A 24,385-nucleotide genomic window follows, 5' to 3' on the forward strand; every position below is an offset into this window, starting at 1 on the left:
AGAGTGGAGGAGATGCCACCAAATCATCAGAGTAGTTTGACTAGTGGTGTGTACAGTAATAACTGTCAGCTACACTTCGTTCACTTTTTTCCTTTTAGCAAGGGTAAACTTCCGAATACTCTTGAACTATCACGCTTATTTAAATCTCCATTTTTAACTATCGTATTAAATTTATTCACTAATTTTGCACTTGGTATTGGTTTTTCACAATTCCATCTAAATTATGTTGGGATTTTTTTTGAGAGATTCACTATTATATCTAATATAATAGTCTAAATTATAAAAATACCCTATATAAAATAGATTTTAGAAACACACTTAAAATTCATTTACAACATGAATAGGTTTTTAATTTCTGATAAATTACAAAATTGCCATCAATTTTTTAAAACAAGCCAAATCTCAAAATCTCATAAAAATACTCAAAACATTCAATAGAGCATCAAAGTAATTTAATTATTAATATTAAATTTAATAAGACTAACTATCAATTTTTTAGTTTTTTTTAGATTTGTTTATAGAAATTTAATAGATTAGAATTTATCTTTAATATTAGTGTTAAGAATAAGTATATTACTAAATATCTTCTTTTTTTCCGTTACAATAATTGGGAATTATTGCTCGCTAGAGAGAGAGAGAGTTATTGCTCGCTAGGGCAGAGTGAGAGTGAAAGCGTTAGAGAGAGAGAGAGAGAGAGAGAGAGAGAGAGAGAGTTATTGCTCGCTAGGGCAGAGTGAGAGTGAAAGCGTTAGAGAAAGAGAGAAAGAGAGAGAGCAGAGAGTGTGGAGGAAATGCAACCAAATCATCGGAGAGTAGAGAGTGTGGAGGAAATGCAACCACATCATCGGAGAGTAGGTTGACTGGTAAGTAAAGTAATAACTGTCGGCTACTCAGCTACCCTGGGTTCACTTTTGTCTTCTAGAAATACAAAAAGAGTCTGAAAAAGGGATTTTTTATATAATAAAAGAGTATGAAAAAGTATATGGAACAGAAAAAGCAGCTCTCTAGAGTTGGTTGGCATTGTTCTGACCAAAAGAAAAGGAAGAAGAAGAAAGAGTTGGTAGTTGGCATTGCATGGGATGGCCTGAAAATATTAGCATGTCTAAATTCAGTCACTTCTTCTTCTTCTTTTTTGGGTTAAATAAATAAAAAAAATAAAAAAGTTTATTTGACAACTCCGAACTCCTCATTTAATTGATTCAAACAAAAATCTCGTCGGAGATCCACTAGTTAATTGTATACTCCTTTTGTGGTATTGTGATAAAATGTTTATATACTTCTTTAAAAAAAACATGTTGAGCGATCCCTCTCTATATTGGGGACACTTTGTGATCCCTCTCTATATTAGAGACACTTTGTGGGCCGACTATGCAATGTATTTCAATTATACGAATTGTTTATAGATATTCTTAAAGGATTATTTTACTTAAATTCGAAATCATTTGATCACTCCGTTAATTGTTGTCATTTTAATGTTTTCTTAAAGCATCATATTCATCTATTTCATTGATCACAACTAGATGTATTAATGGTTTTCAATTTGTCTAATTTTTTACAAAAATAATCTATGAATTAAGACTTGAAAAATAAACAGTTTAGATGTTGAAAAACAAAACAAAATAAAATTATTTTATAAAATTTCATAGCACTTTGCAGTCAAAGATGAAAGTCAATGTTAATGCTATTAAAGGAAGTTATTAAAGTTGTTTGAAGTCAAATATCAAAGTCAATCTTCTAATGCTATTAAAGAAATTATAAAATACACTTATTGTAGTTTGTTGAGCTGATGTGTCAACTTAAGTATAAAATACACTCATTGTATCCTTTTAAATGGAGAATCAGATTGTGAGAATCTTCGTTCTCAATCAACTCCAATTGTTACAGCAAATGAATCTCATCAAAGCCCCCTTGATTTCATCTCAAAATTCCTGCTTCTTTATTTGTTTCACAATCCTCTACTTTTCCTGTTTCTTCTTCTATCTCTATCTCTCGTTCCTCAACCACAACCTACCTAACCTTCTTGTTTTCCACCTCTACTAGCTGGTCCAAGTCGGGCATTTTTCTACAACTAAATACCCTCTGAATTTGTACATCAGGTTTAGTTCCTCCACAACCACCAACAAATAAAAATTCCAATTGATATTTTGACAATATTGTGCACTAAGCACTAAACATTCATCCACATCCAAATGAGTACTCAAGGCAGCACGTGCTCATGTCCTAACACACAAACAAATGTGTTAAACAGTAATATGATGATTCCCTCAAACCGGTATCATTTTCTCGGTAAAAAGATAAAATTAACAGTAATATGGTACCAGAAACAATCACGCCCAACAAAATTTACTAGCCTACTGATTGAACTACAAATGAACTTACAATTGCTGATACAAAACTGAAACTAGACTGAGTATCTGGTCTTTAAGCTGACTCTGTTTCTGTGCTGCCCTCCTTGGTGGTTTCACTGGCATCCTGTTCTTCAGAAGGAGGAACTTGCTGCTCTGGCTTGGCAGGCCCTGGACCAGCTGATACCTTTACCATCGACGGACGCAAAAGCCTGTCACCAAGCTTAAACCCCTTGCGAAATTCATCAATTATAACACCTTCTTCAAATTCCGTGGAGTCCTCACGCATGATTGCTTCATGCAACTTGTATAAGAAAATTGCAAATTCAAGTTTCAGTATTAGGAATTGCATAAATTGTTTATGTCCTAAAAGATATAAAGAGTGCATACCAAGTGTCATGTCAGACAAACTTTTCATAAGATTTAAAAATTTAATAACCTAAATGCTATAATTAGGTGTTCATCCTGCTGTTGCAAAAGAGGTGACATGTAGTTTTCACTATCATGAACTCACCAAATTGGCTCGATTCAATCATGATTTGGTCTGACTTAAAACCGTATCCAGGTCTTCATCAAACCTGAACAAAATTGACTAAGTACTTGATAATATTCATCAAGTAATTGATTGAATTTCGAGCCAACTTGGTATCTTACCTGCATAAAGCAAATCATAAGATAGAAGTCATTTGTCAACTAACAAAATGGCAAAATCTTGCACATGTAGTTATTGGCCATCAAGACAGACTGTGTGTTTGATGTAGTTTCCTAGATTATTTGAATTAGTTCCTTGGTAGATTAGGATTTCTGTTTTAGTAAGGGATTTTTATCCTATTTTCTCTATGTTTTAGTTTGCCATAAATACCCCCATGTAGTTCTTTAAAATTCAGTTGTTGAGATATTAAGACAAGTTTATTTTCCAGAGATAGGAGACTCCTTGGTGTGAAGCCAAACCCCTGAAGATTTCAGACCTATCCTTGTTCGTTCTATTTTCTGTTTTCCATTGTTTTCGCTTATGCTAAACTACCTAAATTTACAATTCACCCATATCGTATATCAAATTTGGCATCAGATCCAGGTTTTCGTCTTTCCTCGGGTTCAAAATCTTCGTTTACGTCGTGTGTCGAGTAAAGGCTCCAAACTAAAAAGACTGGTAAGACAGACCAGCCAGTGATGGACCTTGAACAGATTGCTCAGATGACGGAAAATATGACAAATATATGATGGCAGAACTGACCACTGTCATCAAAGAGCAGTCCACCAGATTGGAACTTTTTTATTGTCGTTTTACAGACTTTGAAGGACGATTTGGAGCCATTGATCGATGCAGACATAGGAGCAGCTAATCAACATGACGAAGCAAGTGTGAATGGAGAAGAGAGGAATCGTGATCAACAACATTGTGATAGAATGAATGACCGATACACATAGAGACATAACGATAGGAGTATAATCGAGACGACGAAAGGCAAAATTTTCATCATGGCCATGAGCAAGACCCTGATGAAAAGGTGATGAGATCAGTGAAAGTTGACACTCCTAATTTTGATGGTGAGCTAAATCCTAAAGCATTCCTTGACTGGTTAGCTATCACGGATCACTATTTTGTGTGGCATGATATGTCTGAAGCTCGAAGGGTGAGATTTGCTAAGATAAAATTGGTGGGTCAAGCTGGATTAAATTTGAGGAATTCATGTTGCAATGTGACATAAGGGAAGATCAAAGGATAACTTTCTCGGTTTAGATCAGGTCTTCGTCCAGAGCTTCAAAGAGAAATAACTCCTCATAACGTGAATACTTTGGAGAGGGTTTTTCAGATGGTACAAGAATTAGATAAGTATTTAAAGTCGTCCAATGTAGTCCAGCAAACTGATTCTCAAAGATCTGATTTTCATGTTGGCACATCCATGACTCCAAGTTCGACGACTCCAACATCTACGACTAATTTAGTAAAAACTACCAAAGGAAAAGGAGTGCTAGTTGATACACGTGGTGGTTGAACGCAAAGATGTTACAGATGCCCTTTGGACACTTTGCTGTCCAATGCCCAATGAAGGAGGCAACAAGAAATCTGTGTGCACGCATTAACGAACCGACAATCAAGGCAAATTCGAGGAAGATATTTATGAACCCCAACAACCTGATGAAGATTGTGGAATTGATTTTGAAGTCCCTCGTCCAACATTAGCAGTAGTAGTACTTTGGCTCAACCTAGGAAGGAAACTGAGGATTGGCTTAGGACTTCAATTTTCCACACTTACATCAAGTCTGGAGATAAAGATTGGAAGGTATCATAGATAATGGGAGTTGTATCAATGTGGTGTCAAAGCTAACTATTTCGGTTCTTGGTTTGTCGCCCGAGAAGCATCCTGTTCCATACAGAGTAGCATGGATTGCCAATACATCTTCTATCCCTATTAGCCAACAGTGTCACATTCCTATACAGTTTTCATCTAACAAAGATCATGTTTGGTGTGATGTGGTGGATATGGATGTGAGTCATATTCTCTTCATCTACGATCACAATGTTACCATCTTGGGTCAAGAAAATATATGTTCGTTCATCCATAAAGGAAAGAAGATCACGATGAAGCCACTTCAACCCAAGCTCGTGAATCAATCTATACGAAACAAAGAGGAGCAAGGCAAAGTAGGTAAAGCCAAAGCTCTACATATCATTACGCTTGAAGAATCAAGTGGAAGTTAAACCAGATTCTCGTAGTACTCAGATTACAAAGGAGGATGTCGCACATTGATCCCGACATTTTGGAGTGTTATTACAACTTTATCTCACCGGAGTCGACATCTTTTCAGCCAGGGGGAATTGATGCGGACATCATTAGTTAGTTTCCTAGATTCTCTAGTTTTCCAGATTTCACTAGGATTTTAGTTTCCAGAATTTAGTAGGAGTTTATTTTAGTTTCCTAGATTATTTGAATTAGTTCCTTGGTGGATTAGGATTTCTTTTTTAGTAAGGGATTTTTATCCTATTGTCTCTACGTTTTAGTCTGCTATAAATACCCCCCATGTAGTTCTTTAAAATTCAGTTGTTGAGATATTAAGAAAAGTTCATTTTCCAGAGATTGGAGACTCCTTGGTGTGAAGCCAAACCCCTGGAGTGATTCCAGACCTATCCTCGTTCGTTCTATTTTCTGTTTTCCATTGTTTTTGGTTCCGCTAAACTACCAAAATTTACAATTCACCCATATCCTATATCAGTATTGATCAGGAGGAATTTATTGTAATTGGTGCACCCCTCCAGTAATAGGATAAAATTTGGGGTTATGGTTATTGATAGTATAATTCTGTTGTCTTCTCTTATACACCTACTTGTAACTAAAATTAACTACTCATTATAAACTGAGCAGACAAATGAAAATGTCTAACACTAGATGTCAGGAAGGGCGCCATTTCTATGCTAATAAGTATTCACCTATGCATGACCAAAAGGGTTGAATGACTTACCAATGGATCAAAGGGCTTCCCCACTGTCTCAACAGGGACAACGCCAAGAGAGCTTAAGATCTCTCCGAACTGTTTATAAATGCTCTGATAGCTATTGTTGATCTTCTCCTCTCCTTCTGTCTCCACCTTAATCTGGGTTTTAGCCCTCTCAAAATTATCTACTACGGGCAACAAACTCTCCACAACTTCCCCCTGAGCATTTGTTACCAGAGAAATACGTTCCCTATCGGTCCTTTTACGGAAATTTTCAAAATCTGCACTTATCCTCAGAATACGAACCTTCTCTGCTGACAGTTCTTCAGACAATGAGGCCACTTTCTTTTCAAGACTTATTTTCTCATCTTCAATATATTTGAGGAAAGATTCTATCTCAGCTACTTTTGATTCATCGTTACTGGCCAAAGCTTCTTTGTATAATTGCAGTGATGCTATGATGGCTGAAACAGGCTTTTCCTCAGCATCACCTTCATCATCATTACTTGTACCACTTTCTTCGCCGTCGCTTGTACTATCTTCCACACTTACTGCACCATCTGAAGAGTCCTGTTATATAGTTATTAGAAAAAGTAAGAAAAGTAGGGAACCAAAAAACAACAATTTTTGTTATTTTTGAAGTGTGGATAAAGAAATCATTTTTATACAAAACATTTTCCATTTATATAATTGGAAAACATAAGTAAGATGCCAGGAACCTCAGAACGAATGTTTCTTCTTTTAAAAGAACACACACACACGCACACTAACTATACATATATGTAAAATAACAATCTAACAAGTGAACAATTTCTTTTAAATGACACCAGAATCTCTATGGCAACATGACTCACCATCCCTGCCCTGGTCTGAAACAATTAAAAGAGTTTGAACATAAAACATAAAGATATTATAATCCTAATATCATGTAGATGACATGCTCTGATTCCCAACAAGATATGCAAAACTCAATAGTGGAAAGAGAAATAAATGTCGTTGGGTCTTCAAAGTTTACGAGTATAAGAGTCTACATCAATTACGCATTGAACTAAGCAAACATCAGCCAATTCTTCTTTCTTTTTTCTATTCCGTCACACAGACCTGAAGGCTAAACAGTTCTGAACTAACGAGTTTAAGTAAAATCTACAATAGGGAAATTGAATTAAAAATAATAGGCAATGACGTTTAACTATATTAGAAAAAGGTGACACCAATCCAGGTCAGTTAATCAGTTTGTAATTACATGGTTCCTATATTGAATTAAAATTATTAAAAGAGGAAAGAAACGAACCATCAACTGAACATTATCTGAAAAAAAAAACATAAATAAGAGAGAACCCTGTGCAAACAAAGTTGAATAAGAAAAAAATTTACGTACATAAAAAAAATATTTCACAATCATAAACAAACTGAAATCAATCTCAATATTTCAATATCTCTATATTTAAGAATTGGAGTAATTTTTAAAAACATGGTAAAGAAACAAATAGACCACAAAAGAGCAGCTTAGACATAGTGATTTTACAAAAACCTCTTTCTCATTCTTAAAGATAATGCCAACCTCCTTTTGGTGCAGTGAATTTGATAAAAATTAAACATTTTTTCATCATCATCTTCATTACAGTTTCTAAGTCTTGTAAATTTGTAACTAAGCTCAAATATCATATAAATCAAAACATTTAGTATCGTTGTTATCATCATCTAGAAAGAAAGAGAAAAATAAGTCATTCTGCCTAGTTTCTTCAAAGGTGGAGGCAAAGGTAAGAGAGGAACGTTAATGTTTTGCAAAGCTTTATTCTTAACAGGAGAGACATAAAACGCCTTGCGCTATGTCTTCACCACTGGAAACAATGATTCTATCTTCAAATTGAAACTGAAACCTATCTTAAAATGGATACCATACCACTACCAATAAGAATAATATGGATATCTACTGTAATATGGAAGTTCTGTGTAGATACTTCCTTCTTTTTCAAAAGAGAGGGAGGTTTGTTTCAAACGTTTACATGGTGTTAGAAAAAATGTTAATTAAAGTACCTCAAACGCAGGCAGGAGGGATTTGATTTATTCATGAACATGATGCTAATGGGACATTTCATAATCCTACCAATTTACCCAAGAAAAATAAAGTAATCTTATGCTTGGTTTCTACTTTTTTTCAGAAAATCAATTTCTCAATCAACAACCAAATCACCTTACAAACTCTAAACCTAAAATTCTGGTTCATCTCTAATCGTTTCTGGAATTTAAGGAAAAAAAAATCTAAAAACTTAAAGAAAAATGAATAAAACAAATAAATAATACCTCGATCTCTTCGGGCTGTCGAACCTCCTCCACGGTCTCAGTAGTTTCGGTTTCACCTTGGGAAGCCAAAGGAACGAACTTGGCGAACCGGAGGGACGGCAAGTGAGGGAACCGGAGAGAGCTTAGAGTGAGATAAGGTATGCTGCCGCTCTGGCTTTGTCTAAACGAAACATATGAAGGTTTTGGGGAGTTTGGCGAGAGAGTGGAAGGAAGTTGTGCAAAAGTTGCCCCTAAAGGAGAAGTTCGGAGGACATTGGCCATTGGAGATAGAGTTTCGGAGACTTGAGAGGAGAGGGGGGAAGAGAGGAGGGGAGAGGGATAAGGGTGGCGATATTGAAAAGGGGAGTAAAATTACGGATGCTGAGTCGAGTGAAGTGTGGGTGGGTGAAGGGAAATGAAAAGGGTCTAATTTTAATTCAAACCGTCGGATCCGGTTCTGGCTGTCTCATCCTACGTTTGTATTATTGGGTCTTTTGGTACACGAAGCGTCCGGAACTTTCATTCATTTCCCTTCTCCCGCTCATCTCCCGCTCAGAGTAGGTGACAACAGCTACGCGAGAATTTTATATGGTAATTAATCCTAGCCGTTGAAATACATCTGAATGGCTTTGGAGAAAAAAAAATAAGTTTACAATCAGGCCGGCTATGACATTTTGGAGGCCCATGGCCAAAAATTAAATGAGGCCCTTAGTATATATGTTTTATTTTTAATTTGCTCATTCATTTTTCTTTTTATGGCAAAGCCCCATAAAACGACTAAGTACCCGTTTGACATTGCTTATTTGGGTAATAAGTGATTTTTAAAAAATTTTGAGAAACTCAACCCGTTTGGTAAACTATGAGAAAATCAATTATTGTTAAAAAATTGATGTGAGAGAAAGTGATAAGGAAAAGCAGCTAATGAAGTGCTTTTATTTTCTGATTATTCAGGAATCAGTTTCCAAGAGACGTTGGGTTTAATGATTATGTGGCAATCATTTTCTGATTATGCGTAAAATCAATACCACCAACACTTTTAACAAAAATTTTACCAAACACCAAACTGCTTTCACTCACAGCAAATCTGACAGCGATTATTTTCATAGCACAGCAATGCCAAACTGGCCCTAAGCCTGCTTAAATAGAATAATTTCATTCAACTAACAACCACAAAAAAAAAAACCAAAAGTACATGATCCATAAACAACCTGTTTAAATAGAATAATTTCATTCAACTAACCAAAAAAAAAAAAAAAAAAAACCAAAAGCACATGATCCATAAACAACCTGCTTAAATAGAATAATTTCATTCAACTAACAACAACAAAAAACCATAAGTACACGATACATAAACAACAAAAATCATATTTAACTTCAATTCAACAAAACAAAACAAAGGATCTCAAGTGGCTTAGTGGCTCTTCAATAGGGCTTAGTTCTCAAATGGCTCAATTGTACACAAACAGCAGCTTTGATTTCCACTGTATCATCTACAAATCAAAAAATAAAAGCAATAACATTAAAAATACAAAGATTCACTGAAAATTTCTTGATCTTCTAGCATTTTGGGACGCAAAATCATCAATAACCTCTTCAAAATCAATATTTTACAACATATTCTTTTCAATACATAAGATTGCCAATCCATTTAACCTTTCTTGTGACATAGTTGATCGCAAATAAGATTTTATCAATTTCAATTTTGAAAAACTTCTTTCTGCAGATGCCACAGTTACTGGCAGAGTCAATATAATTCTATAAGCAATTGAGACATTTGGAAAACAATCCACAACTTTTACAAACTCAAGAACTTCAACGGCTGTCTTTGTCTCTTTTGGTAAATACATTTGTAATACTTCCAGTTCAGAAAACAAATCATCAGCATTAATATCAGATTCATTATCATGTGTTAAAGCTGCTTCAAAATTTTTACAACATTCACGCAATCTAATATAATTCATTTGAAATAAATTCTTAGGATCAAACAAAAAACCAAAAATGCCTTCAAATATTTCTAATTGTTCAAACCTACTCTCAAAGAAGAAATTGCAACATCAACTACAACAAGAAAATAATTAACCCTAAAAGATTCTTCAGCATATTGAAATGTCTCTTTATGGTCATTTTCATCAAATTGTTTTTTTCTTCGACTTTGACGTTTTTCAGGAAATACAAGGTCAATTTCCATCTTTGATGCAATCTCTTTTGCAGAAAGTAGGGCCAATGTGAACCCATTTTCCCTATAGTCTACAAAATAGGAGACCAGCCCCTTCAAATGTTTTATTGCAACATCAATTTTCATATCTCCATATTGCAATTTTTGGCTAACCAAGTCAATTTTTTTCAAAATGTTATGCCATATACTCATGCCCAACAAAAATTCAAAATTTTCAAGTTCATGTGTAGCTAAAGATTCAGCTTCACTCTTTGATGTTGCATCTTCACTTGCCCTAGACAATTCAAATAGAGCTTCTCTTATATCATCAGTTTGGGTTATTATGGCTTTAACACTATTAATATGACTTTCCCATCTTGTTGTTGACAATGGTTTAAGAGTTAATCCATGGACATGATCTTGAAAAATTTTCCACCTCTTTGTAGAACTAGCAAATAGAGTATACATGCGTAGCACAATGTAAGGGTTTTTTTTTCTTCTTCCAGCAGCTACTACGGGCCTAGGCTGCCGTAAATAGCAAAATGGATGAAATTGCCCCTTGAGCCTGAGTTCGAAGATCAAGCCTCAAGTTTGCTTCGAAAGGAGAGTGAAGCCTTAGGAAACACCTTGGTCACCTTCACCAACAAAAATAACGACAGCTTACAGATAAATTCTTGGCTTGGCATGAGAAGCTTGTGGCATGGGAGCAAAATTGTCATGAGTTTAGCACTGAAAAGAAAACAAAGTGTTCCTAGGAGAAAGTTGGGGTATTAAGGTTGGAGAGAAAGGATTTTGCAGAGAGGTTTGGTTGAGCATGAGGAAAAAGAGAGAAAAATGTGGCTTGAGTGTTTTTCTGGCAGCTTGACAGAGACTCTGTCAAGTGTCAGAACAGCTTGCCAAGAGGGAAAACTAAGGAAAAAGGATGGGCTGAGCACGAAATTGCTAGGTTTTGGGAGTATGAGAGAAAGCTTGCTCTCTGATGTGGTTGATCCTTGTTGGGTAGAAGAGGCTCCCTTTTATAGTCGCTGGAAGCTGACATTTTCCAAGAAACCCTAATGGTTTCTATCCAATTTGGCCAAGTCTTTCCCTTCCTTTCTCCCCTCATCTCTTCAATCATCTTATTTTGGTGAAATCCACTCTGCCCATTTGCACAAAATCAGGGATTTTTGGGAGCTCAAGGCCCAATTTCCTACGGCTGTTTCAGACTCCTATTTTCAGCCATATTCCTTCCTTCTTTTCTCCCCTCTTCCAAGGCTAGGTCTAATGAGGGAAAGAAATGGGTATGCATGCTGGTTCAAAGGGTGATCTGCGCTCCAATATCCCTTGGTCATTTGGAAGTTTTTGCTTGAAACTTGTTCCTCTCATGTGCTGGAGTCTCCCAGCAGCTCTGCATAGTGGACCTCCAAACTTCGCTTCGTGGCTTCTGTTTTTTCAGCAAGGTGCTGAGGTTTTTGCAAGTTCCTATTTTAATTATATGGGCCTTCTAGGATAATGGGTTGGTTTGTCAAAATAAATGGGCTAACCTCAACAAATGTTGGACTATTTTTGTTGAGGTGTTGGGCTAATTTGGTTAAGCTAATGGGCTATTTCCTCTTTTGTGCTCACCCATATGTTTGGGCCTAAGAAATGGACTTGAGTCTCTAGGCTCCCAAGCAACCTGAGACTTCCATTTCTCGGCCCATCAATGGGCCTCATGTTGATTTATTACCATCCATACCACAACCCACTCAAGCAAGCCCCGGTATTTGAGTGGCTTGGAGCCCACTTAAGCTTGTGGTGTGATTAGGTGCGGAATAATAATTCCTTGCTTGGCATGGCGTGTCGCTTGGCATGGCATGTGTGCAAGCGCATATGATGAACTTTCACGTGCCCAAATCGAGTTTCTTCTCGGTAAGGTATCGCATTGGGCCGAAGTGTGGATTTTTTGGGCCTCAACACACAACACAAAAAATGACACAGCTTTAACGCAAGAGTTTGCCATATCACAAACTGTGAAATTAAGAGAATGACAAGCACATGGCATATAAAATGCCCTAGGATTTATTTTTAGAAACCTTGTTTGCACACCATTGTTTTTCCCCTTCATGTTACTCCATTATCATAACCTTGGCCTCTTACATCGTTAATATCAAGTTCAAGACACTTTAATACAACTTGTAACTCATTAAAAAGCCCACATCCAGATGTAACATCCACTTTTAAGAACTCTAAAAAATATTCTTCTACCTTTATGGGAGCATTTGACACATCTACATATCGAATTATTAAAGTCATTTGCTCATGGTTACTTACATTCGGAGTACAATCAAGTATTACAGAAAAATATTTTGCCTCTTTGATTTTTTCAATTATAGCACTTCTAACCTTGGAGCCTAACATACCAATAAACTCATTTTGAATTTTATGACTAAGATAGTGATAATGAATCTCATTATTTTGAATACGTCTAAAATGCTCTTGCAATACCAAATCAAATTCCGCAATTAATTCAAGTAGCCCCAAAAAGTTACCATTGTTATCTTGGTAAATTTTCTCATTCTCTCCATGAAAAGCTAAATTTCTTTTAGCAAGACATCTCACAACAGAAATTATCCTTACTAAAATCAATTTCCAATGTTCCTTCTCTTTTTTAATTTACACTTGTAGTTCTTTATCAATTTTTTCATTCTTTTTCAAACTAATTTGCATGTCAATCCAAGTTATCATGTTATTGATATGCTCACTACTAGTTTCATGTTGTTTAAGCCTCTCACTTAAACATTTCCAGTCATTAAGCCCTTCATTTGCCAACAAACTTTTCATTCTCACAGATTTAAACAACTTACAACAAAAACAATATACTTTGTCCACATCTTTTGAGTACACTAGCCATTTTCTATCTTGACCCTCCCTATTTGATAACTTTCTTGTATAATAAGAGTATGAAAAATGCCTAGAGAGCCCATCCACAGGAAACTTGAGATTACTTTCTCTTACAGGACCCTTTTCTACTAAAATATCCTTCGTTTTGTTATCAATATTATCCCAAATTCTTGGATCATAGATATTCAAAGCATGAATTATTTGTTTTGTTTCATTTTCATTCTCAAATTGATCACCAACCACATTCAGTTCATATGTACTATTCTCTCTCATTTCTTCTTGATTATTTTCATTCTCAATGAGGGCATCAACCTCTTCATTTCCTATCATTTCTTCTCCCTGACTAATTGGTTGTGATTCATTAACTAATTCATTAGATGGATCTTCAATTGAAGAACTAGTTTTAAGACACTTATCAAGAGCTCCTTTTTGAGTTTGAATCATTTTTTATATATATTTTTATTTTTATTCTTTTTGACTTCCAGATTCATATTTCCTAATCATTTTTTACTGCAACTCTTAAATCTAGAAAGTGACAGACAACAAATGAACAAAATAAACACACCACACCAAACACAACCTAAACCTTAAACCAAACACAACCAGCAAAGGAAAAGAACTAAATTTAAGCAACCAAAAAAAAAAAAGCAATACAACCTGGTTTATGCTTAAGTTGTATAAAAAGCTTCAATCTTGCAGAGCTTTAACTTCAATTGATTTATATTGCACATCTGCAATGATATAAAAAATATGTATAAAGATATGTATAAAGAATTCAAATCTGTATAATTGACGACCTCATCCTAAAGAATTCAAATATGTAGAATTCAAATCCTAAAAACACACAATTCAATATGTAAAAAATATGTATAAAGATAATGGAAAGAATTCAAATATAGGGTTATTATTGACGAACCTCATCCTCACTCAGGTAATCTTTCAGAGTCTTCTTCTCTACAGAAATCATGTAGTGTAGAAGAAAGAAATCTACAAATCTTTCTTTGGATGGATAGATTAATTCAAAGACAAAGATAAAATAGGGATGAGAGGAAAACTGGAAATAATATATTGAAGAGAGCTTTTCTTTTGGGTCAAAGACAAGACAATGATATTGAAGAGAAGAGAGCTTGGGAGAGAGAGGGGAGAAGATAGCTTGGAGAACAGAGCCTGGGAGAAGGGTATGATATATTGACAAAAAAAGAGAGAGGACAAGATGTTGGGAAAGGGAAAGATCTTTTGGATGCTGAAAAGTTTTTTTTATGAGAAAAGAGGTAGTGTGTTGGAAATAGGAAAGCTTGCTTTGGAAGCTGGAAATAGGAATATGTGTAATATATATATATATATATATATATATTAAAGTTTGGGCTCCTGTAATATATATATATATATATATATATTTTTTTTAAATTTGGGGCCCCAAAAATCAGAGGCCCATGGCCACCGCCCTCGGCGCCCAGGCCCAAGACCGGCCTTGCTTACGAAACAAATAGGTAGGCTGCAGTTTCTTCTTCGCTCATGTGTCAAGTCGAGCCTCTCTTTTGAGAAAATAAAATTGCGACTTTGTTCTTCATTAATTTTCTTCTTCCTTATAATCGCGCATTTCTTCTTAATTAATTTATGAATGAACCCTAATCATAACACATAAAATTTCACCTACCACACATAAATTTGTGTATTCCTCTTCTCTTGTCGCAGAAACTCCCTCGTCTAGTCTGTACTCCTCTTCTCTTGTCGCAGAAACTCCCTCGTCTAGTCTTTCTCTTTCACTTCCTCGGAACCTCCCTCGTCTAATCTTTCTCTTTCACTTCCTCTTCTCTTGTCACAGAACCTCCCTCATCTAGTCTTTCTGTTTCCCAGCCATCCAAAGTCATTTGAACATCTAAAGAGAAAAAACAAGCTTACAATACAAACGGCTACCCTGGACTTTCCCCCTTAGGACACGTGTCCTACAACGCCTTTTCCAATCCCACCTCTAAATTCATTTTCATCTGACTCCCTCTTGCTCATCTCAAAAAGATTCTCCTCTCTCAATACACTCTCCTATTTTCTTTGGTCAGAATCAGTACGTTTCTCTCTAATTCTCCCTCTCTTTCATATTAAGGTTTGCATTTTATATTGAATTCACTTAATGTTAAATTTTTGTTCAGGATTTTAGGGTTTTGATTTTCTAGGTAAGAGTACTCTTTCTCGGAAGTAGTTGTGTTTGCAAAAATATAAATTGGCTTCAGTTGCTTCGTGTGTTGTGTTTTCTAGTTTTTAGTAATTTGTTGAAGCATAGTAACTTTTTTTTAAAGTTTTGGTGCAGTTTAAATATTCTTTCCTCTTTCAAAAATTTGGGTTTTTTTTTTTTTTTTTTGGCTATTGTTTGTGGTAATTTGTTGAAGTGTAGATTCACAGCTGTTGCTTCTTCCTAGTTAATCTGCATCATAGATCCCTCAAGATTTGTAGCTGCTACTTTGCTTATTCTACTTGTTGGAATCTTTATCTGTTTGATTTGACACTCATTGTAATCCTTCTTTGCCCATCTAGTGGTGTGAGTGTAGGGCATTATTTTAGTGATTTAATGGGGCTTGGAAAATAAATAATAAGTACCATTAGAAGTAGAACGTAGAAGAGAAAATTGAAGATCTTAACTGTGAATATGAGATGATTTGGGATGCATAAGGATCAATGCATCTTGTAGTAGGTATCAATTCTGTATCTTAATGTGTTGAAAATAGTGTTGGTAGGTATCAGTTCATTTTCTCTGTCATTTACCCTTCCCATAATTGTTTTCATCACTCTCTTTCTTCCCAGGAGCGAACAACAAAGAATCTTAACTGTGAATATGAGATGATTTGGGATGCATAAGGATCGATGCATCTTGTAGTAGGTATCAATTTTGTATCTTAATGTGTTGAAAATAGTGTTGGTAGGTATCAGTTCTGTATCTTGATATGTTGAAAATAGTGTTTGTAGGTGAAAATTATTTATCTTAATGTGTTGAACATAGTGTATTAGTCTTGTATCTTAATGTGATAAAAATAATGTTTGTAGGTGAAAATAGTGTATCAATGTGTTGAAAATAGTGTATCAGTTCTGTATCTTAATGTGTTGAAAATAGTGTCAGTATGTATGAATTATGTATCTTAATGTGTTGAAAATAATGTTTGTACAAATTAATTATGTATATTAATGTGTTGAAAATGTGTAGATAATATTGTGAGTAGGTATCACTTATGTATCTTATTGTGTTCATAATATTGTGAGCATGTATCACTTCTCTTTCTTAATCAAAAGGTGTCTGTTGGAATATGGGTTTGAGGTCCATTCTGCGCGGGTGAATAATATATGTAATAACCCAAACCAAAATATCTAAAAATTAAGATTTCTTTATTCTATTCAAAAGACGATTTTGCCCTCGCATATTTTAATGGGGGAAAATTTGACTTTTTAATTGAGAAAGAATTTGGGAATTCCGCTTGCACCGTTGCGTAGAGCACGGCGAAAGGAGTCCGTAGACACGGAGTAGACCCGAATCGGAGTGGTAACGAAGAAGATATTATCAAAATACCGCGAAGGGCAAAATGGTAATTTGGACAAAAGTCAGATTTTATCTCTTTCTCCCTTCTCTCTCCTCATCTCTCCTCTCTCTCTCTCTCCTCCTCCCGCATGCAACGCTGTCGCCCCCTCCCCATTTCAGTTCAAGCTCGTCGCCGCCACAGGGCACGGTGACCTCCGCCGTTGGTGCCAATCGCTCCGTCTCGCCACCGCCTCCCTTCCTCGACCCGTCGCCGGCCTTGGACCGCCGGGAATTGGCCGGAAACTGGCGATTTTCCGTCGGTTTTCATCCAAACTTCATCTCCTTCGTTCTCCCTCAATTCTCCACCAAATCGATCGAGTAAGGTATGGTTTCTCAGCTATTTTTCGTGCTCTAACTGATGGTTGGCTGGGTTTTGATCGATTTCACCTCTAGATCACTCGATTTTCAATTTGAAAATTGGCCAAACTTCGGCCGCCGTGATCGGCCATTTCGATCACTTTTTGGGGTATGTCCAAGAACAAAAGTGACTACAAATGGGGTGTTTTACCTAGGATAAGAGTTTGGAGTTTTGGTTCTGAGATTTTTCGACGAACCATAATCGCTTTGGACACCCGAAGCTGCCCGCGCGTGTGGCGGGGCCTGGACGAGGGTGGTGGAGCAACTCTGGACAGTTTTGAGATCCTCGTGTCGTCACGAGCGCGTAGGATTTCGCGGATCTCGATTCGGAGTCCGGTTGAGCCCCGAACGCATTTTCCATATCGCGCGATCCTTGGGTGCAGTGTCGTCCAATCGTCGGATCGCACTGAAATTTGGATATGTCGTACTACATTATTCCAGGATCGTGTAGGATTCGACGGATTGTGAATCGGAGTCCTGGATACTCCGAAATCGCGAACCCTGGGGCTAGGGTTTGGATTTTAAACGGTAACGCGATTTTGGCCAATCCGACCGTCCGTTTCGGACCAAATTCGCGGAACATGGTTCCTGCTCTGTAAGGAACCTTCAGAGAAGCCCAGATTGGCCATCGGAGATCGTGGACCCCATGGGTCCCGAATCGGCCGGTCTGGTGGTTTATCGCTTATTTAAGCGTCGGGTCTTCCAAAAATGATCTAAGTGTCTGAAAGGGCTACTGTGGGTGTAGGAGTAACTTGAAATGAGTGCACATATTTCTAGGAGCCGGGGGCAGGGTGTTTAATTTAAATTCTTTTTATTCAGCAGTTTATTAATTTATTATTCATGGTTAATCAGGCACCAGGGGTCCGATCGACCTGCAGGAGGGACCTTCGAAGGGTCCAGCTAGCTCGGACCATCAGTGAGTGGACTTTTCTTTCTTTAACGGTTTGATGATTATATTTTTCTATTTGATTTTAAATAAGTGTAATAGCATGAATTTTATTGTGAAATTATCTTTATTTTTATAATACTTAGTCCAGCAACAGATTTGAGGTTTTTGAGACAAAATAGTAGTTTAGCTCAGATTTACCAGAGTACAGAGGATATCAGATTTTATCAGAAATAATTATTTTAGAACCACCGTGTACCCATTTGCTTTTGGTGATTACCCTTAGTCGGACCGATGTCTATGAACATCCAGTCTGATTCAGTTAGTCAGTGCACTTGACTTGGGTCGGGTCCTGTCAACTTGGTATCAGAGCATAGGTTTCACTTCCTGTAGACCCTATTTCTTGTTACTGAACCCTTGTTCTTGTTTCAGTTGATTATGGGCCCGAAACGTGGTGGTTTCCGTAGGGGGACGAGACAGTCGTCCCGAGTGAGGGGACAGAATCCCCCTCCTGAACCAGAGGACCTTCCTGAACCGGTTGAGCAGTCATTCGTTGGAGGCCCCTCAGGGCCCGCACCTCCTATGCCCACGATGATGGGAGACCCTAATCTTCAGCAGACCCTAGAGTTATTGACACAGGCCCTATCCCGGACTGGGCAGCCTAGAGACCCGTCCTTGGGATATGCAGACCAGGCAAAGAGAATAGGGGCCACGGATTTTGATGGAGATGGTGATCCAGCAGTGGCTGAAGAATAGATTGAGAGGATGGAACGGATCATAGAGGTGATGGCCGTTCCACAGGATCGTAGAGTGAACTTGGCCACGTTCTTTCTGACCCGAAATGCGAGATACTGGTGGGAGTCAGCTAAAAGGAGGTATAGAGATCCAGCAGCCATTACGTGGCCAGTCTTCCGAGCAGTATTTGATAGCCAGTACTATCCCCAGGCATATCAGAATTTGAAGATGGAAGAGTTTTTGCAGTTGGAACAGGGGTCGATGACAGTACTGGAATATGAGAAGAAGTTCAACGAGTTGTCAAAGTACTGCATACCACTAGTAGAGGATGAAAGCAAGAAGTGCCAGCTATTCACTAGGGGATTGAAGGCCTCTATCAGAGAGATTGTGATCAGTCAGCGGCTGACTAATTTTTCGCGACTTGGTGATGTCAGCCTCATTGATAGAAAGCAGTCAGATGATGGTTAGAGCCCGGGGTGATCCCCGGAGAAGACAGTTCGAGATGGGTGGTCCCAGTCAGGGATCATCCAAGAGAGGCAGTTTCAGTTCTGGATCATCCAGTGGTCGTAGTTATGGAGGCTTTCGACCAGGAATCAACTCAAGTGGAGGCTCCAACCAGAGTGGTAGTTTTAGGGGCCGACCTGCTAGCAGTGCAGTCAGAGGTTCTGGTAGGCAGCCACTATCAGCAGCTGGCAGGATAAGGAGTCCACAGTGTACAGTATGCGGTAGATATCACACCAGGACCTGCAGACAGGGTACCACAGGATGTTTTCACTGTGGTCAACCTGGGCATTTCTTGAGAGAGTGCCCAGTGTTGCTTCAGGGTGGTGAAGCAACGGTGGCATCGCCTAGAGAGGCAGGTACACAGAGCAGAACCCAGTTTAGAGGAGCCTCGTCCAGTGGTGGGACCCAAACCAGTGTTGCCAGTAGAGGTGGCAGTCAGCAGCAGGGACGAGGTGGACGTGCCAGAGCTACAGGCAGGGTGTGTCATATGTCTCAGCAGCAGGTACAAGCGTCGCCTGACGTGGTTACAGGTATTTTACCAGTCTTTGGGATTCCTGCTAGAGTTTTGATTGACCCTGGGGCTACGCACTCATTTGTTACGCCTAGTTTTGCCCACAACGCTGATGTCAAACTGTCAGCTTTACGGGATGAGTTAGCGATCTCTATACCTACAGGAGAGATCTTTTATGTAGGTACAGTGTATCGTGATAGTGCAGTGTTAGTAGGGGATGTGTGTTTGGAAGCAGATCTGATTCCATTGGAGATGGTGGGCTTGGATGTTATCTTGGGCATGGATTGGGTAGCTAAGCATCATGCCTCAGTGGATTGCTTCAGGAAAGAAGTTGTACTTCGTAGCCCTGGACGCCCTGAAGTGACATTTTATGGTGAGCGTAGAGTGCTCCCATCTTGCCTCATCTCAGCGATGACGGCAAAGAGGTTGCTCAAAAAAGGGTGCTCGGGATATCTAGCTCATGTAGTGGATACCAGGAAGCAGGAGTTGAAGTTGGAGGATATTCCAGTAGTTCGGGATTTTTCAGATGTATTTCCAGATGATCTTCCTGGGTTACCTCCTCACCGAGAGATTGAGTTCACCATTGAGCTCATCCCAGGAACGAGCCCTATATCTCAAGCACCTTACAGGATGGCGCCAGCAGAATTAAAGGAGTTGAAGGTGCAGCTGCTGGAGTTAGTAGATAAGGGCTTCATTCGACCCATTTTTTCTCCTTGGGGTGCTCCAGTATTGTTTGTGAAGAAGAAGGATGGTACCACGAGACTGTGTGTCGACTATAGACAGCTGAATATAGTCACAGTGTGGAATAAGTATCCTTTGCCTCGCATTGATGATTTAAGGGGTGCTAAGGTATTTTCTAAGATTGATTTGAGATCTGGGTACCACCAGTTGCGGATTAAAGAGGAAGATGTGCCTAAGACGGCTTTTCGAACGAGGTATGGGCATTATGAGTTCTTGGTGATGCCATTCGAATTGACGAATGCCCCAGCTGCATTTATGGATCTGATGAACAGAGTGTTCCGACGTGATTTGGATCGCTTTGTCATCGTATTCATAGATGATATACTGGTGTATTCTAAAAGCCAGAAGGCGCACATGAAGCATTTGGAATTGGTGCTGAAGACACTGAGGAGGAAGAAATTGTTTGCTAAGTTTAGTAAGTGCCAGTTCTGGCTAGACAGAGTAAATTTCTTGGGGCATGTCATTTCTGCAGAAGGTGTTTATGTTGATCCCCAGAAGGTTGAGGCAGTCGTGAATTGGCCACAGCCAACCAGTGTTACGGAGGTATGGAGTTTTCTTGGATTAGCTGGTTATTATCGTCGCTTTGTGGAAGGTTTTTCTACGATAGCGGCGCCTCTCACCGGTCTGACAAGAAAGGGAGTTAAGTTCGAATGGTCAGATGAGTGTGAGAAGAGCTTTAACGAGCTCAAAACCAGGTTAACCACTGCTCCGGTGTTGACACTTCCAGATGACAGTGGTAACTTTGTGATCTACAGCGATGCCTCCCAACAAGGACTTGGATGTGTACTGATGCAGCATGGTCGGGTGATCGCTTATGCTTCTAGACAGCTAAAGAAGCATGAGTTGAATTACCCTGTGCATGATTTGGAGTTAGCAGCAGTAGTATTTGCTTTGAAGATCTGGAGGCACTACCTGTACGGAGCCACGTGTCAGATATTCACCGATCACAAGAGCTTAAAGTACTTGTTCTCTCAGAAGGAGCTGAATCTAAGGCAGCGAAGATGGCTAGAGCTGATCAAAGATTATGATTGTACCATTGAGCACCATCCGGGGAGAGCTAATGTAGTAGCTGATGCACTCAGCAGGAAATCATCTGGTTCAGTAGCCTATCGTCGAGGAAGGTACGTACCATTGATGGTTGAACTGAGGAAACTCAGAGTTGAGCTGGGTGTAGATGAACAGGGAGCATTGCTAGCTACTCTCCAGGTGCGACCTGTATTGGTGGAATGCATAATAGCAGCTCAAGCAGAGGATCCTTTGATTTGTACTCTTAGAGCAGAAGTGGACAGTGGTGCTAGAACAGACTGTTCAGTGAGGAACGACGGAGCTCTGATGGTAGGTAACAGATTGTATATTCCTCATGATGAAGCTCTTAAAAGGGAAATTCTCGAAGAGGCCCACAGCTCAGCTTTTGCCATGCATCTTGGGAGTACTAAGATGTACCACACCTTGAGGGAGCACTACTGGTGGCCTTTCATGAAGAAGGAGATAGCAGAGTATGTCAGAAAGTGCTTGGTTTGTCAGCAGGTGAAAGCAGAACGACAGAAACCATCTGAACTGTTACAACCACTTCCAATTCCTGAGTGGAAGTGGGAGCATTTGACGATGGATTTCGTATTCAAGCTTCCCCGAACACGGAATAAGCATGATGAAGTATGGGTGATTGTGGATCGACTTACGAAGTCTGCTCACTTCTTACCAGTAAGAGCAAATTATACATTAAATAAGTTGGCTCAGCTTTTCATTGATGAGATAGTACGACTTCATGGAGTACCAGTTTCGATCACTTCTGATAGAGATCCACGATTTACCTCTCGATTTTGGACCAAACTGCATGAAGCTTTTGGGACCCAGTTACAGTTCAGCACGGCTTTTCACCCTCAGACGGATGGTTAGTCTGAGAGGACGATTCAGACTCTGGAAGACATGCTGAGAGCTTGTGCATTGCAGTTCCGAGAAGACTGGGATGAAAAATTGCCGTTGATGGAGTTTGCGTACAATAACAACTACCAGGCAAGTATCAGAATGTCTCCATTCGATGCTTTATATGGGAAACAGTGCAGAACTCCATTTTATTGGGATGAAGTCGGTGAGAACCGACTGGAAGTGGCAGATGATGTCGAACGAACGAAGGCACAGGTGAAGATAATCTGAGAAAGGCTGAAAACAGCCCAGGACAGGCAGAAGAGTTATGCAGATAACAGAAGGAAAGACCTCCAATTTGAAGTTGGAGATTGGGTGTTCTTGAAGTTGTCGCCTTGGAAAGGCGTAGTAAGATTCAGAAGGCGAGGAAAACTGAGTCCTCGCTATATTGGAGCTTATGAGGTTATGGAACGGGTAGGCCCAGTAGCCTACAGACTTGCTTTGCCTCTAGACTTGTCTCAGTTGCATGATGTGTTCCATGTCTCGATGCTCCGGAAGTATATTTCAGATCCTTCTCATGTGCTAGAGGGGCAACCGATAGAGCTACAAGAAGATCTGACTTATGTGGAGCAGCCAGTTCAAATTTTGGATCGAAAGATGCAAGTTTTGCGCTCGCGGGAGATTCCACTGGTGAAAGTTCTGTGGAGGAGCCATACAGTGGAGGAAGCTACATGGGAACCTGAGGACCAGATGCGGGAACAGTACCCGTATCTCTTCGTGTAACACGTACGTAAATTTCGAGGACGAAATTTTCTTAAGGGGGGTAGATTGTAATAACCCAAACCAAAATATCTAAAAATTAAGATTTCTTTATTCTATTCAAAAGACGATTTTGCCCTCGCATATTTTAATGGGGGAAAATTTGACTTTTTAATCGAGAAAGAATTTGGGAATTCCGCTTGCACCGTTGCGTAGAGCACGACGAAAGGAGTTCGTAAACACGGAGTAGACCCGAATCGGAGTGGTAACGAAGAAGATATGATCAAAATACCGCGAAGGGCAAAATGGTAATTTGGACAAAAAGTCAGATTTTATCTCTTTCTCCCTTCTCTCTCCTCATTTCTCTCTCCTCTCTCTCTCTCCCTCCTCCTCCCGCGTGCGACGCCGTCGCCCCCTCCCCATTTCAGTTCAAGCTCGTCGCCGCCACAGGGCACGGCGACCTCTCCCTCCCCATTTCAGTTCAAGCTCCGTCTTGCCGCCGCCTCCATTCCTCGACCCGTCGCCGGCCTTGGACCGCCGGGAATTGGCGGGAAACTGGAGATTTTCCGCCGGTTTTCATCCAAACTTCATCTCCTTCGTTCTCCCTCAATTCTCCACCAAATCGATCGAGTAAGGTATGGTTTCTCAGCTATTTTTCGTGCTCTAAATGATGGTTGGTTGGGTTTTGATCGATTTCACCTCTAGATCACTCGATTTTCAATTTGAAAATTGGCCGAACTTCGACCGCCGTGATCGGCCATTTCGATCACTTTTTGGGGTATGTCCAAGAACAAAAGTGACTCCAAATGGGGTGTTTTACCTAGGATAGGAGTTTGGAGTTTTGGTTCAGAGATTTTTCGACGAACCATAATCGCTTTGGACACCCGAAGCTGCACGCGCGTGTAGCGGCGCGTGGGCGAGGGTGGTGGAGCAACTCTGGACAGTTTTGAGATCCTCGTGTCTTCACGAGCGCGTAGGATTTCTCGGATCTCGATTCGGAGTCCGTTTGAGCCCCGAACGGTTTTCCATATCGCGCGATCCTTGGGTGCAGTGTCGTCCAATCGTCGGATCACACTGAAATTTGGATATGTCGTACTACATGATTCCAGGATCGTGTAGGATTCGACGGATTGCGAATTGGAGTCCCGGATACTCCGAAATCGTGAACCCTGGGGCTAGGGTTTGGATTTTAAGCGGTAACGCGATTTTGGCCAATCCGACCATCCGTTTCGGACCAAGTTCGCGGAACATGGTTCCTGCTCTATAAGGAACCTTCAGAGAAGCCCAGATTGGCCATCAAATATCGTGGACCCCACGGGTCCCGGATCGGCCGGTCTGGTGGTTTATCGCTTATTTAAGCGTCGGGTCTTCCAAAAATGATCTTAGT

The 24,385-nt window shown here is 39.3% G+C and overlaps 1 protein-coding gene across 3 annotated transcripts; it reads right to left on the reverse strand.

Moving 5' to 3' along the window:
* Nucleotides 1–2,122: 2,122 nt before the first annotated feature.
* Nucleotides 2,123–8,507, reverse strand: LOC117634948 (protein GrpE). 3 transcript variants are annotated; one of them, XM_034369241.1, is made up of 4 exons: nucleotides 8,085–8,476; nucleotides 5,808–6,350; nucleotides 2,860–2,999; nucleotides 2,123–2,649 (listed from the first exon to the last, which is right to left on the reverse strand). In XM_034369241.1, the coding sequence occupies exons 1-3, from the start codon at nucleotides 8,343–8,345 to the stop codon at nucleotides 2,895–2,897; spliced, it is 909 nt and encodes a 302-aa protein (XP_034225132.1). In that variant the 5' UTR covers nucleotides 8,346–8,476; the 3' UTR covers nucleotides 2,123–2,649; nucleotides 2,860–2,894. The 3 variants fall into 3 exon arrangements, with proteins under 3 accessions (XP_034225132.1, XP_034225129.1, XP_034225130.1); XM_034369239.1 differs by lacking the exon at nucleotides 2,860–2,999 and having other exon boundaries at nucleotides 2,125–2,220; nucleotides 2,380–2,649; nucleotides 8,085–8,475; XM_034369238.1 differs by lacking the exon at nucleotides 2,860–2,999 and having other exon boundaries at nucleotides 8,085–8,507.
* Nucleotides 8,508–24,385: the final 15,878 nt, after the last annotated feature.

The sequence above is a fragment of the Prunus dulcis genome, chromosome 7, assembly GCF_902201215.1.
Source record: "Prunus dulcis chromosome 7, ALMONDv2, whole genome shotgun sequence".
NCBI classification, from domain to species: Eukaryota; Viridiplantae; Streptophyta; class Magnoliopsida; order Rosales; family Rosaceae; genus Prunus; species Prunus dulcis.

Bases quoted from the DNA above. Each gene is read 5' to 3' on its own strand.
- LOC117634948 (XM_034369238.1), bottom strand. From the start codon at position 8,345: ATGGCCAATGTCCTCCGAACTTCTCCTTTAGGGGCAACTTTTGCACAA. The intron at 6,351-8,084 runs GTATTATTTATT...ACTATATAACAG, and splicing joins GACAGCCCGAAGAGATCGAG to GACTCTTCAGATGGTGCAGT. The intron at 2,650-5,807 runs GTAAGTCATTCA...TTCTTATACAAG, and splicing joins GGAAGCCCTTTGATCCATTG to TTGCATGAAGCAATCATGCG.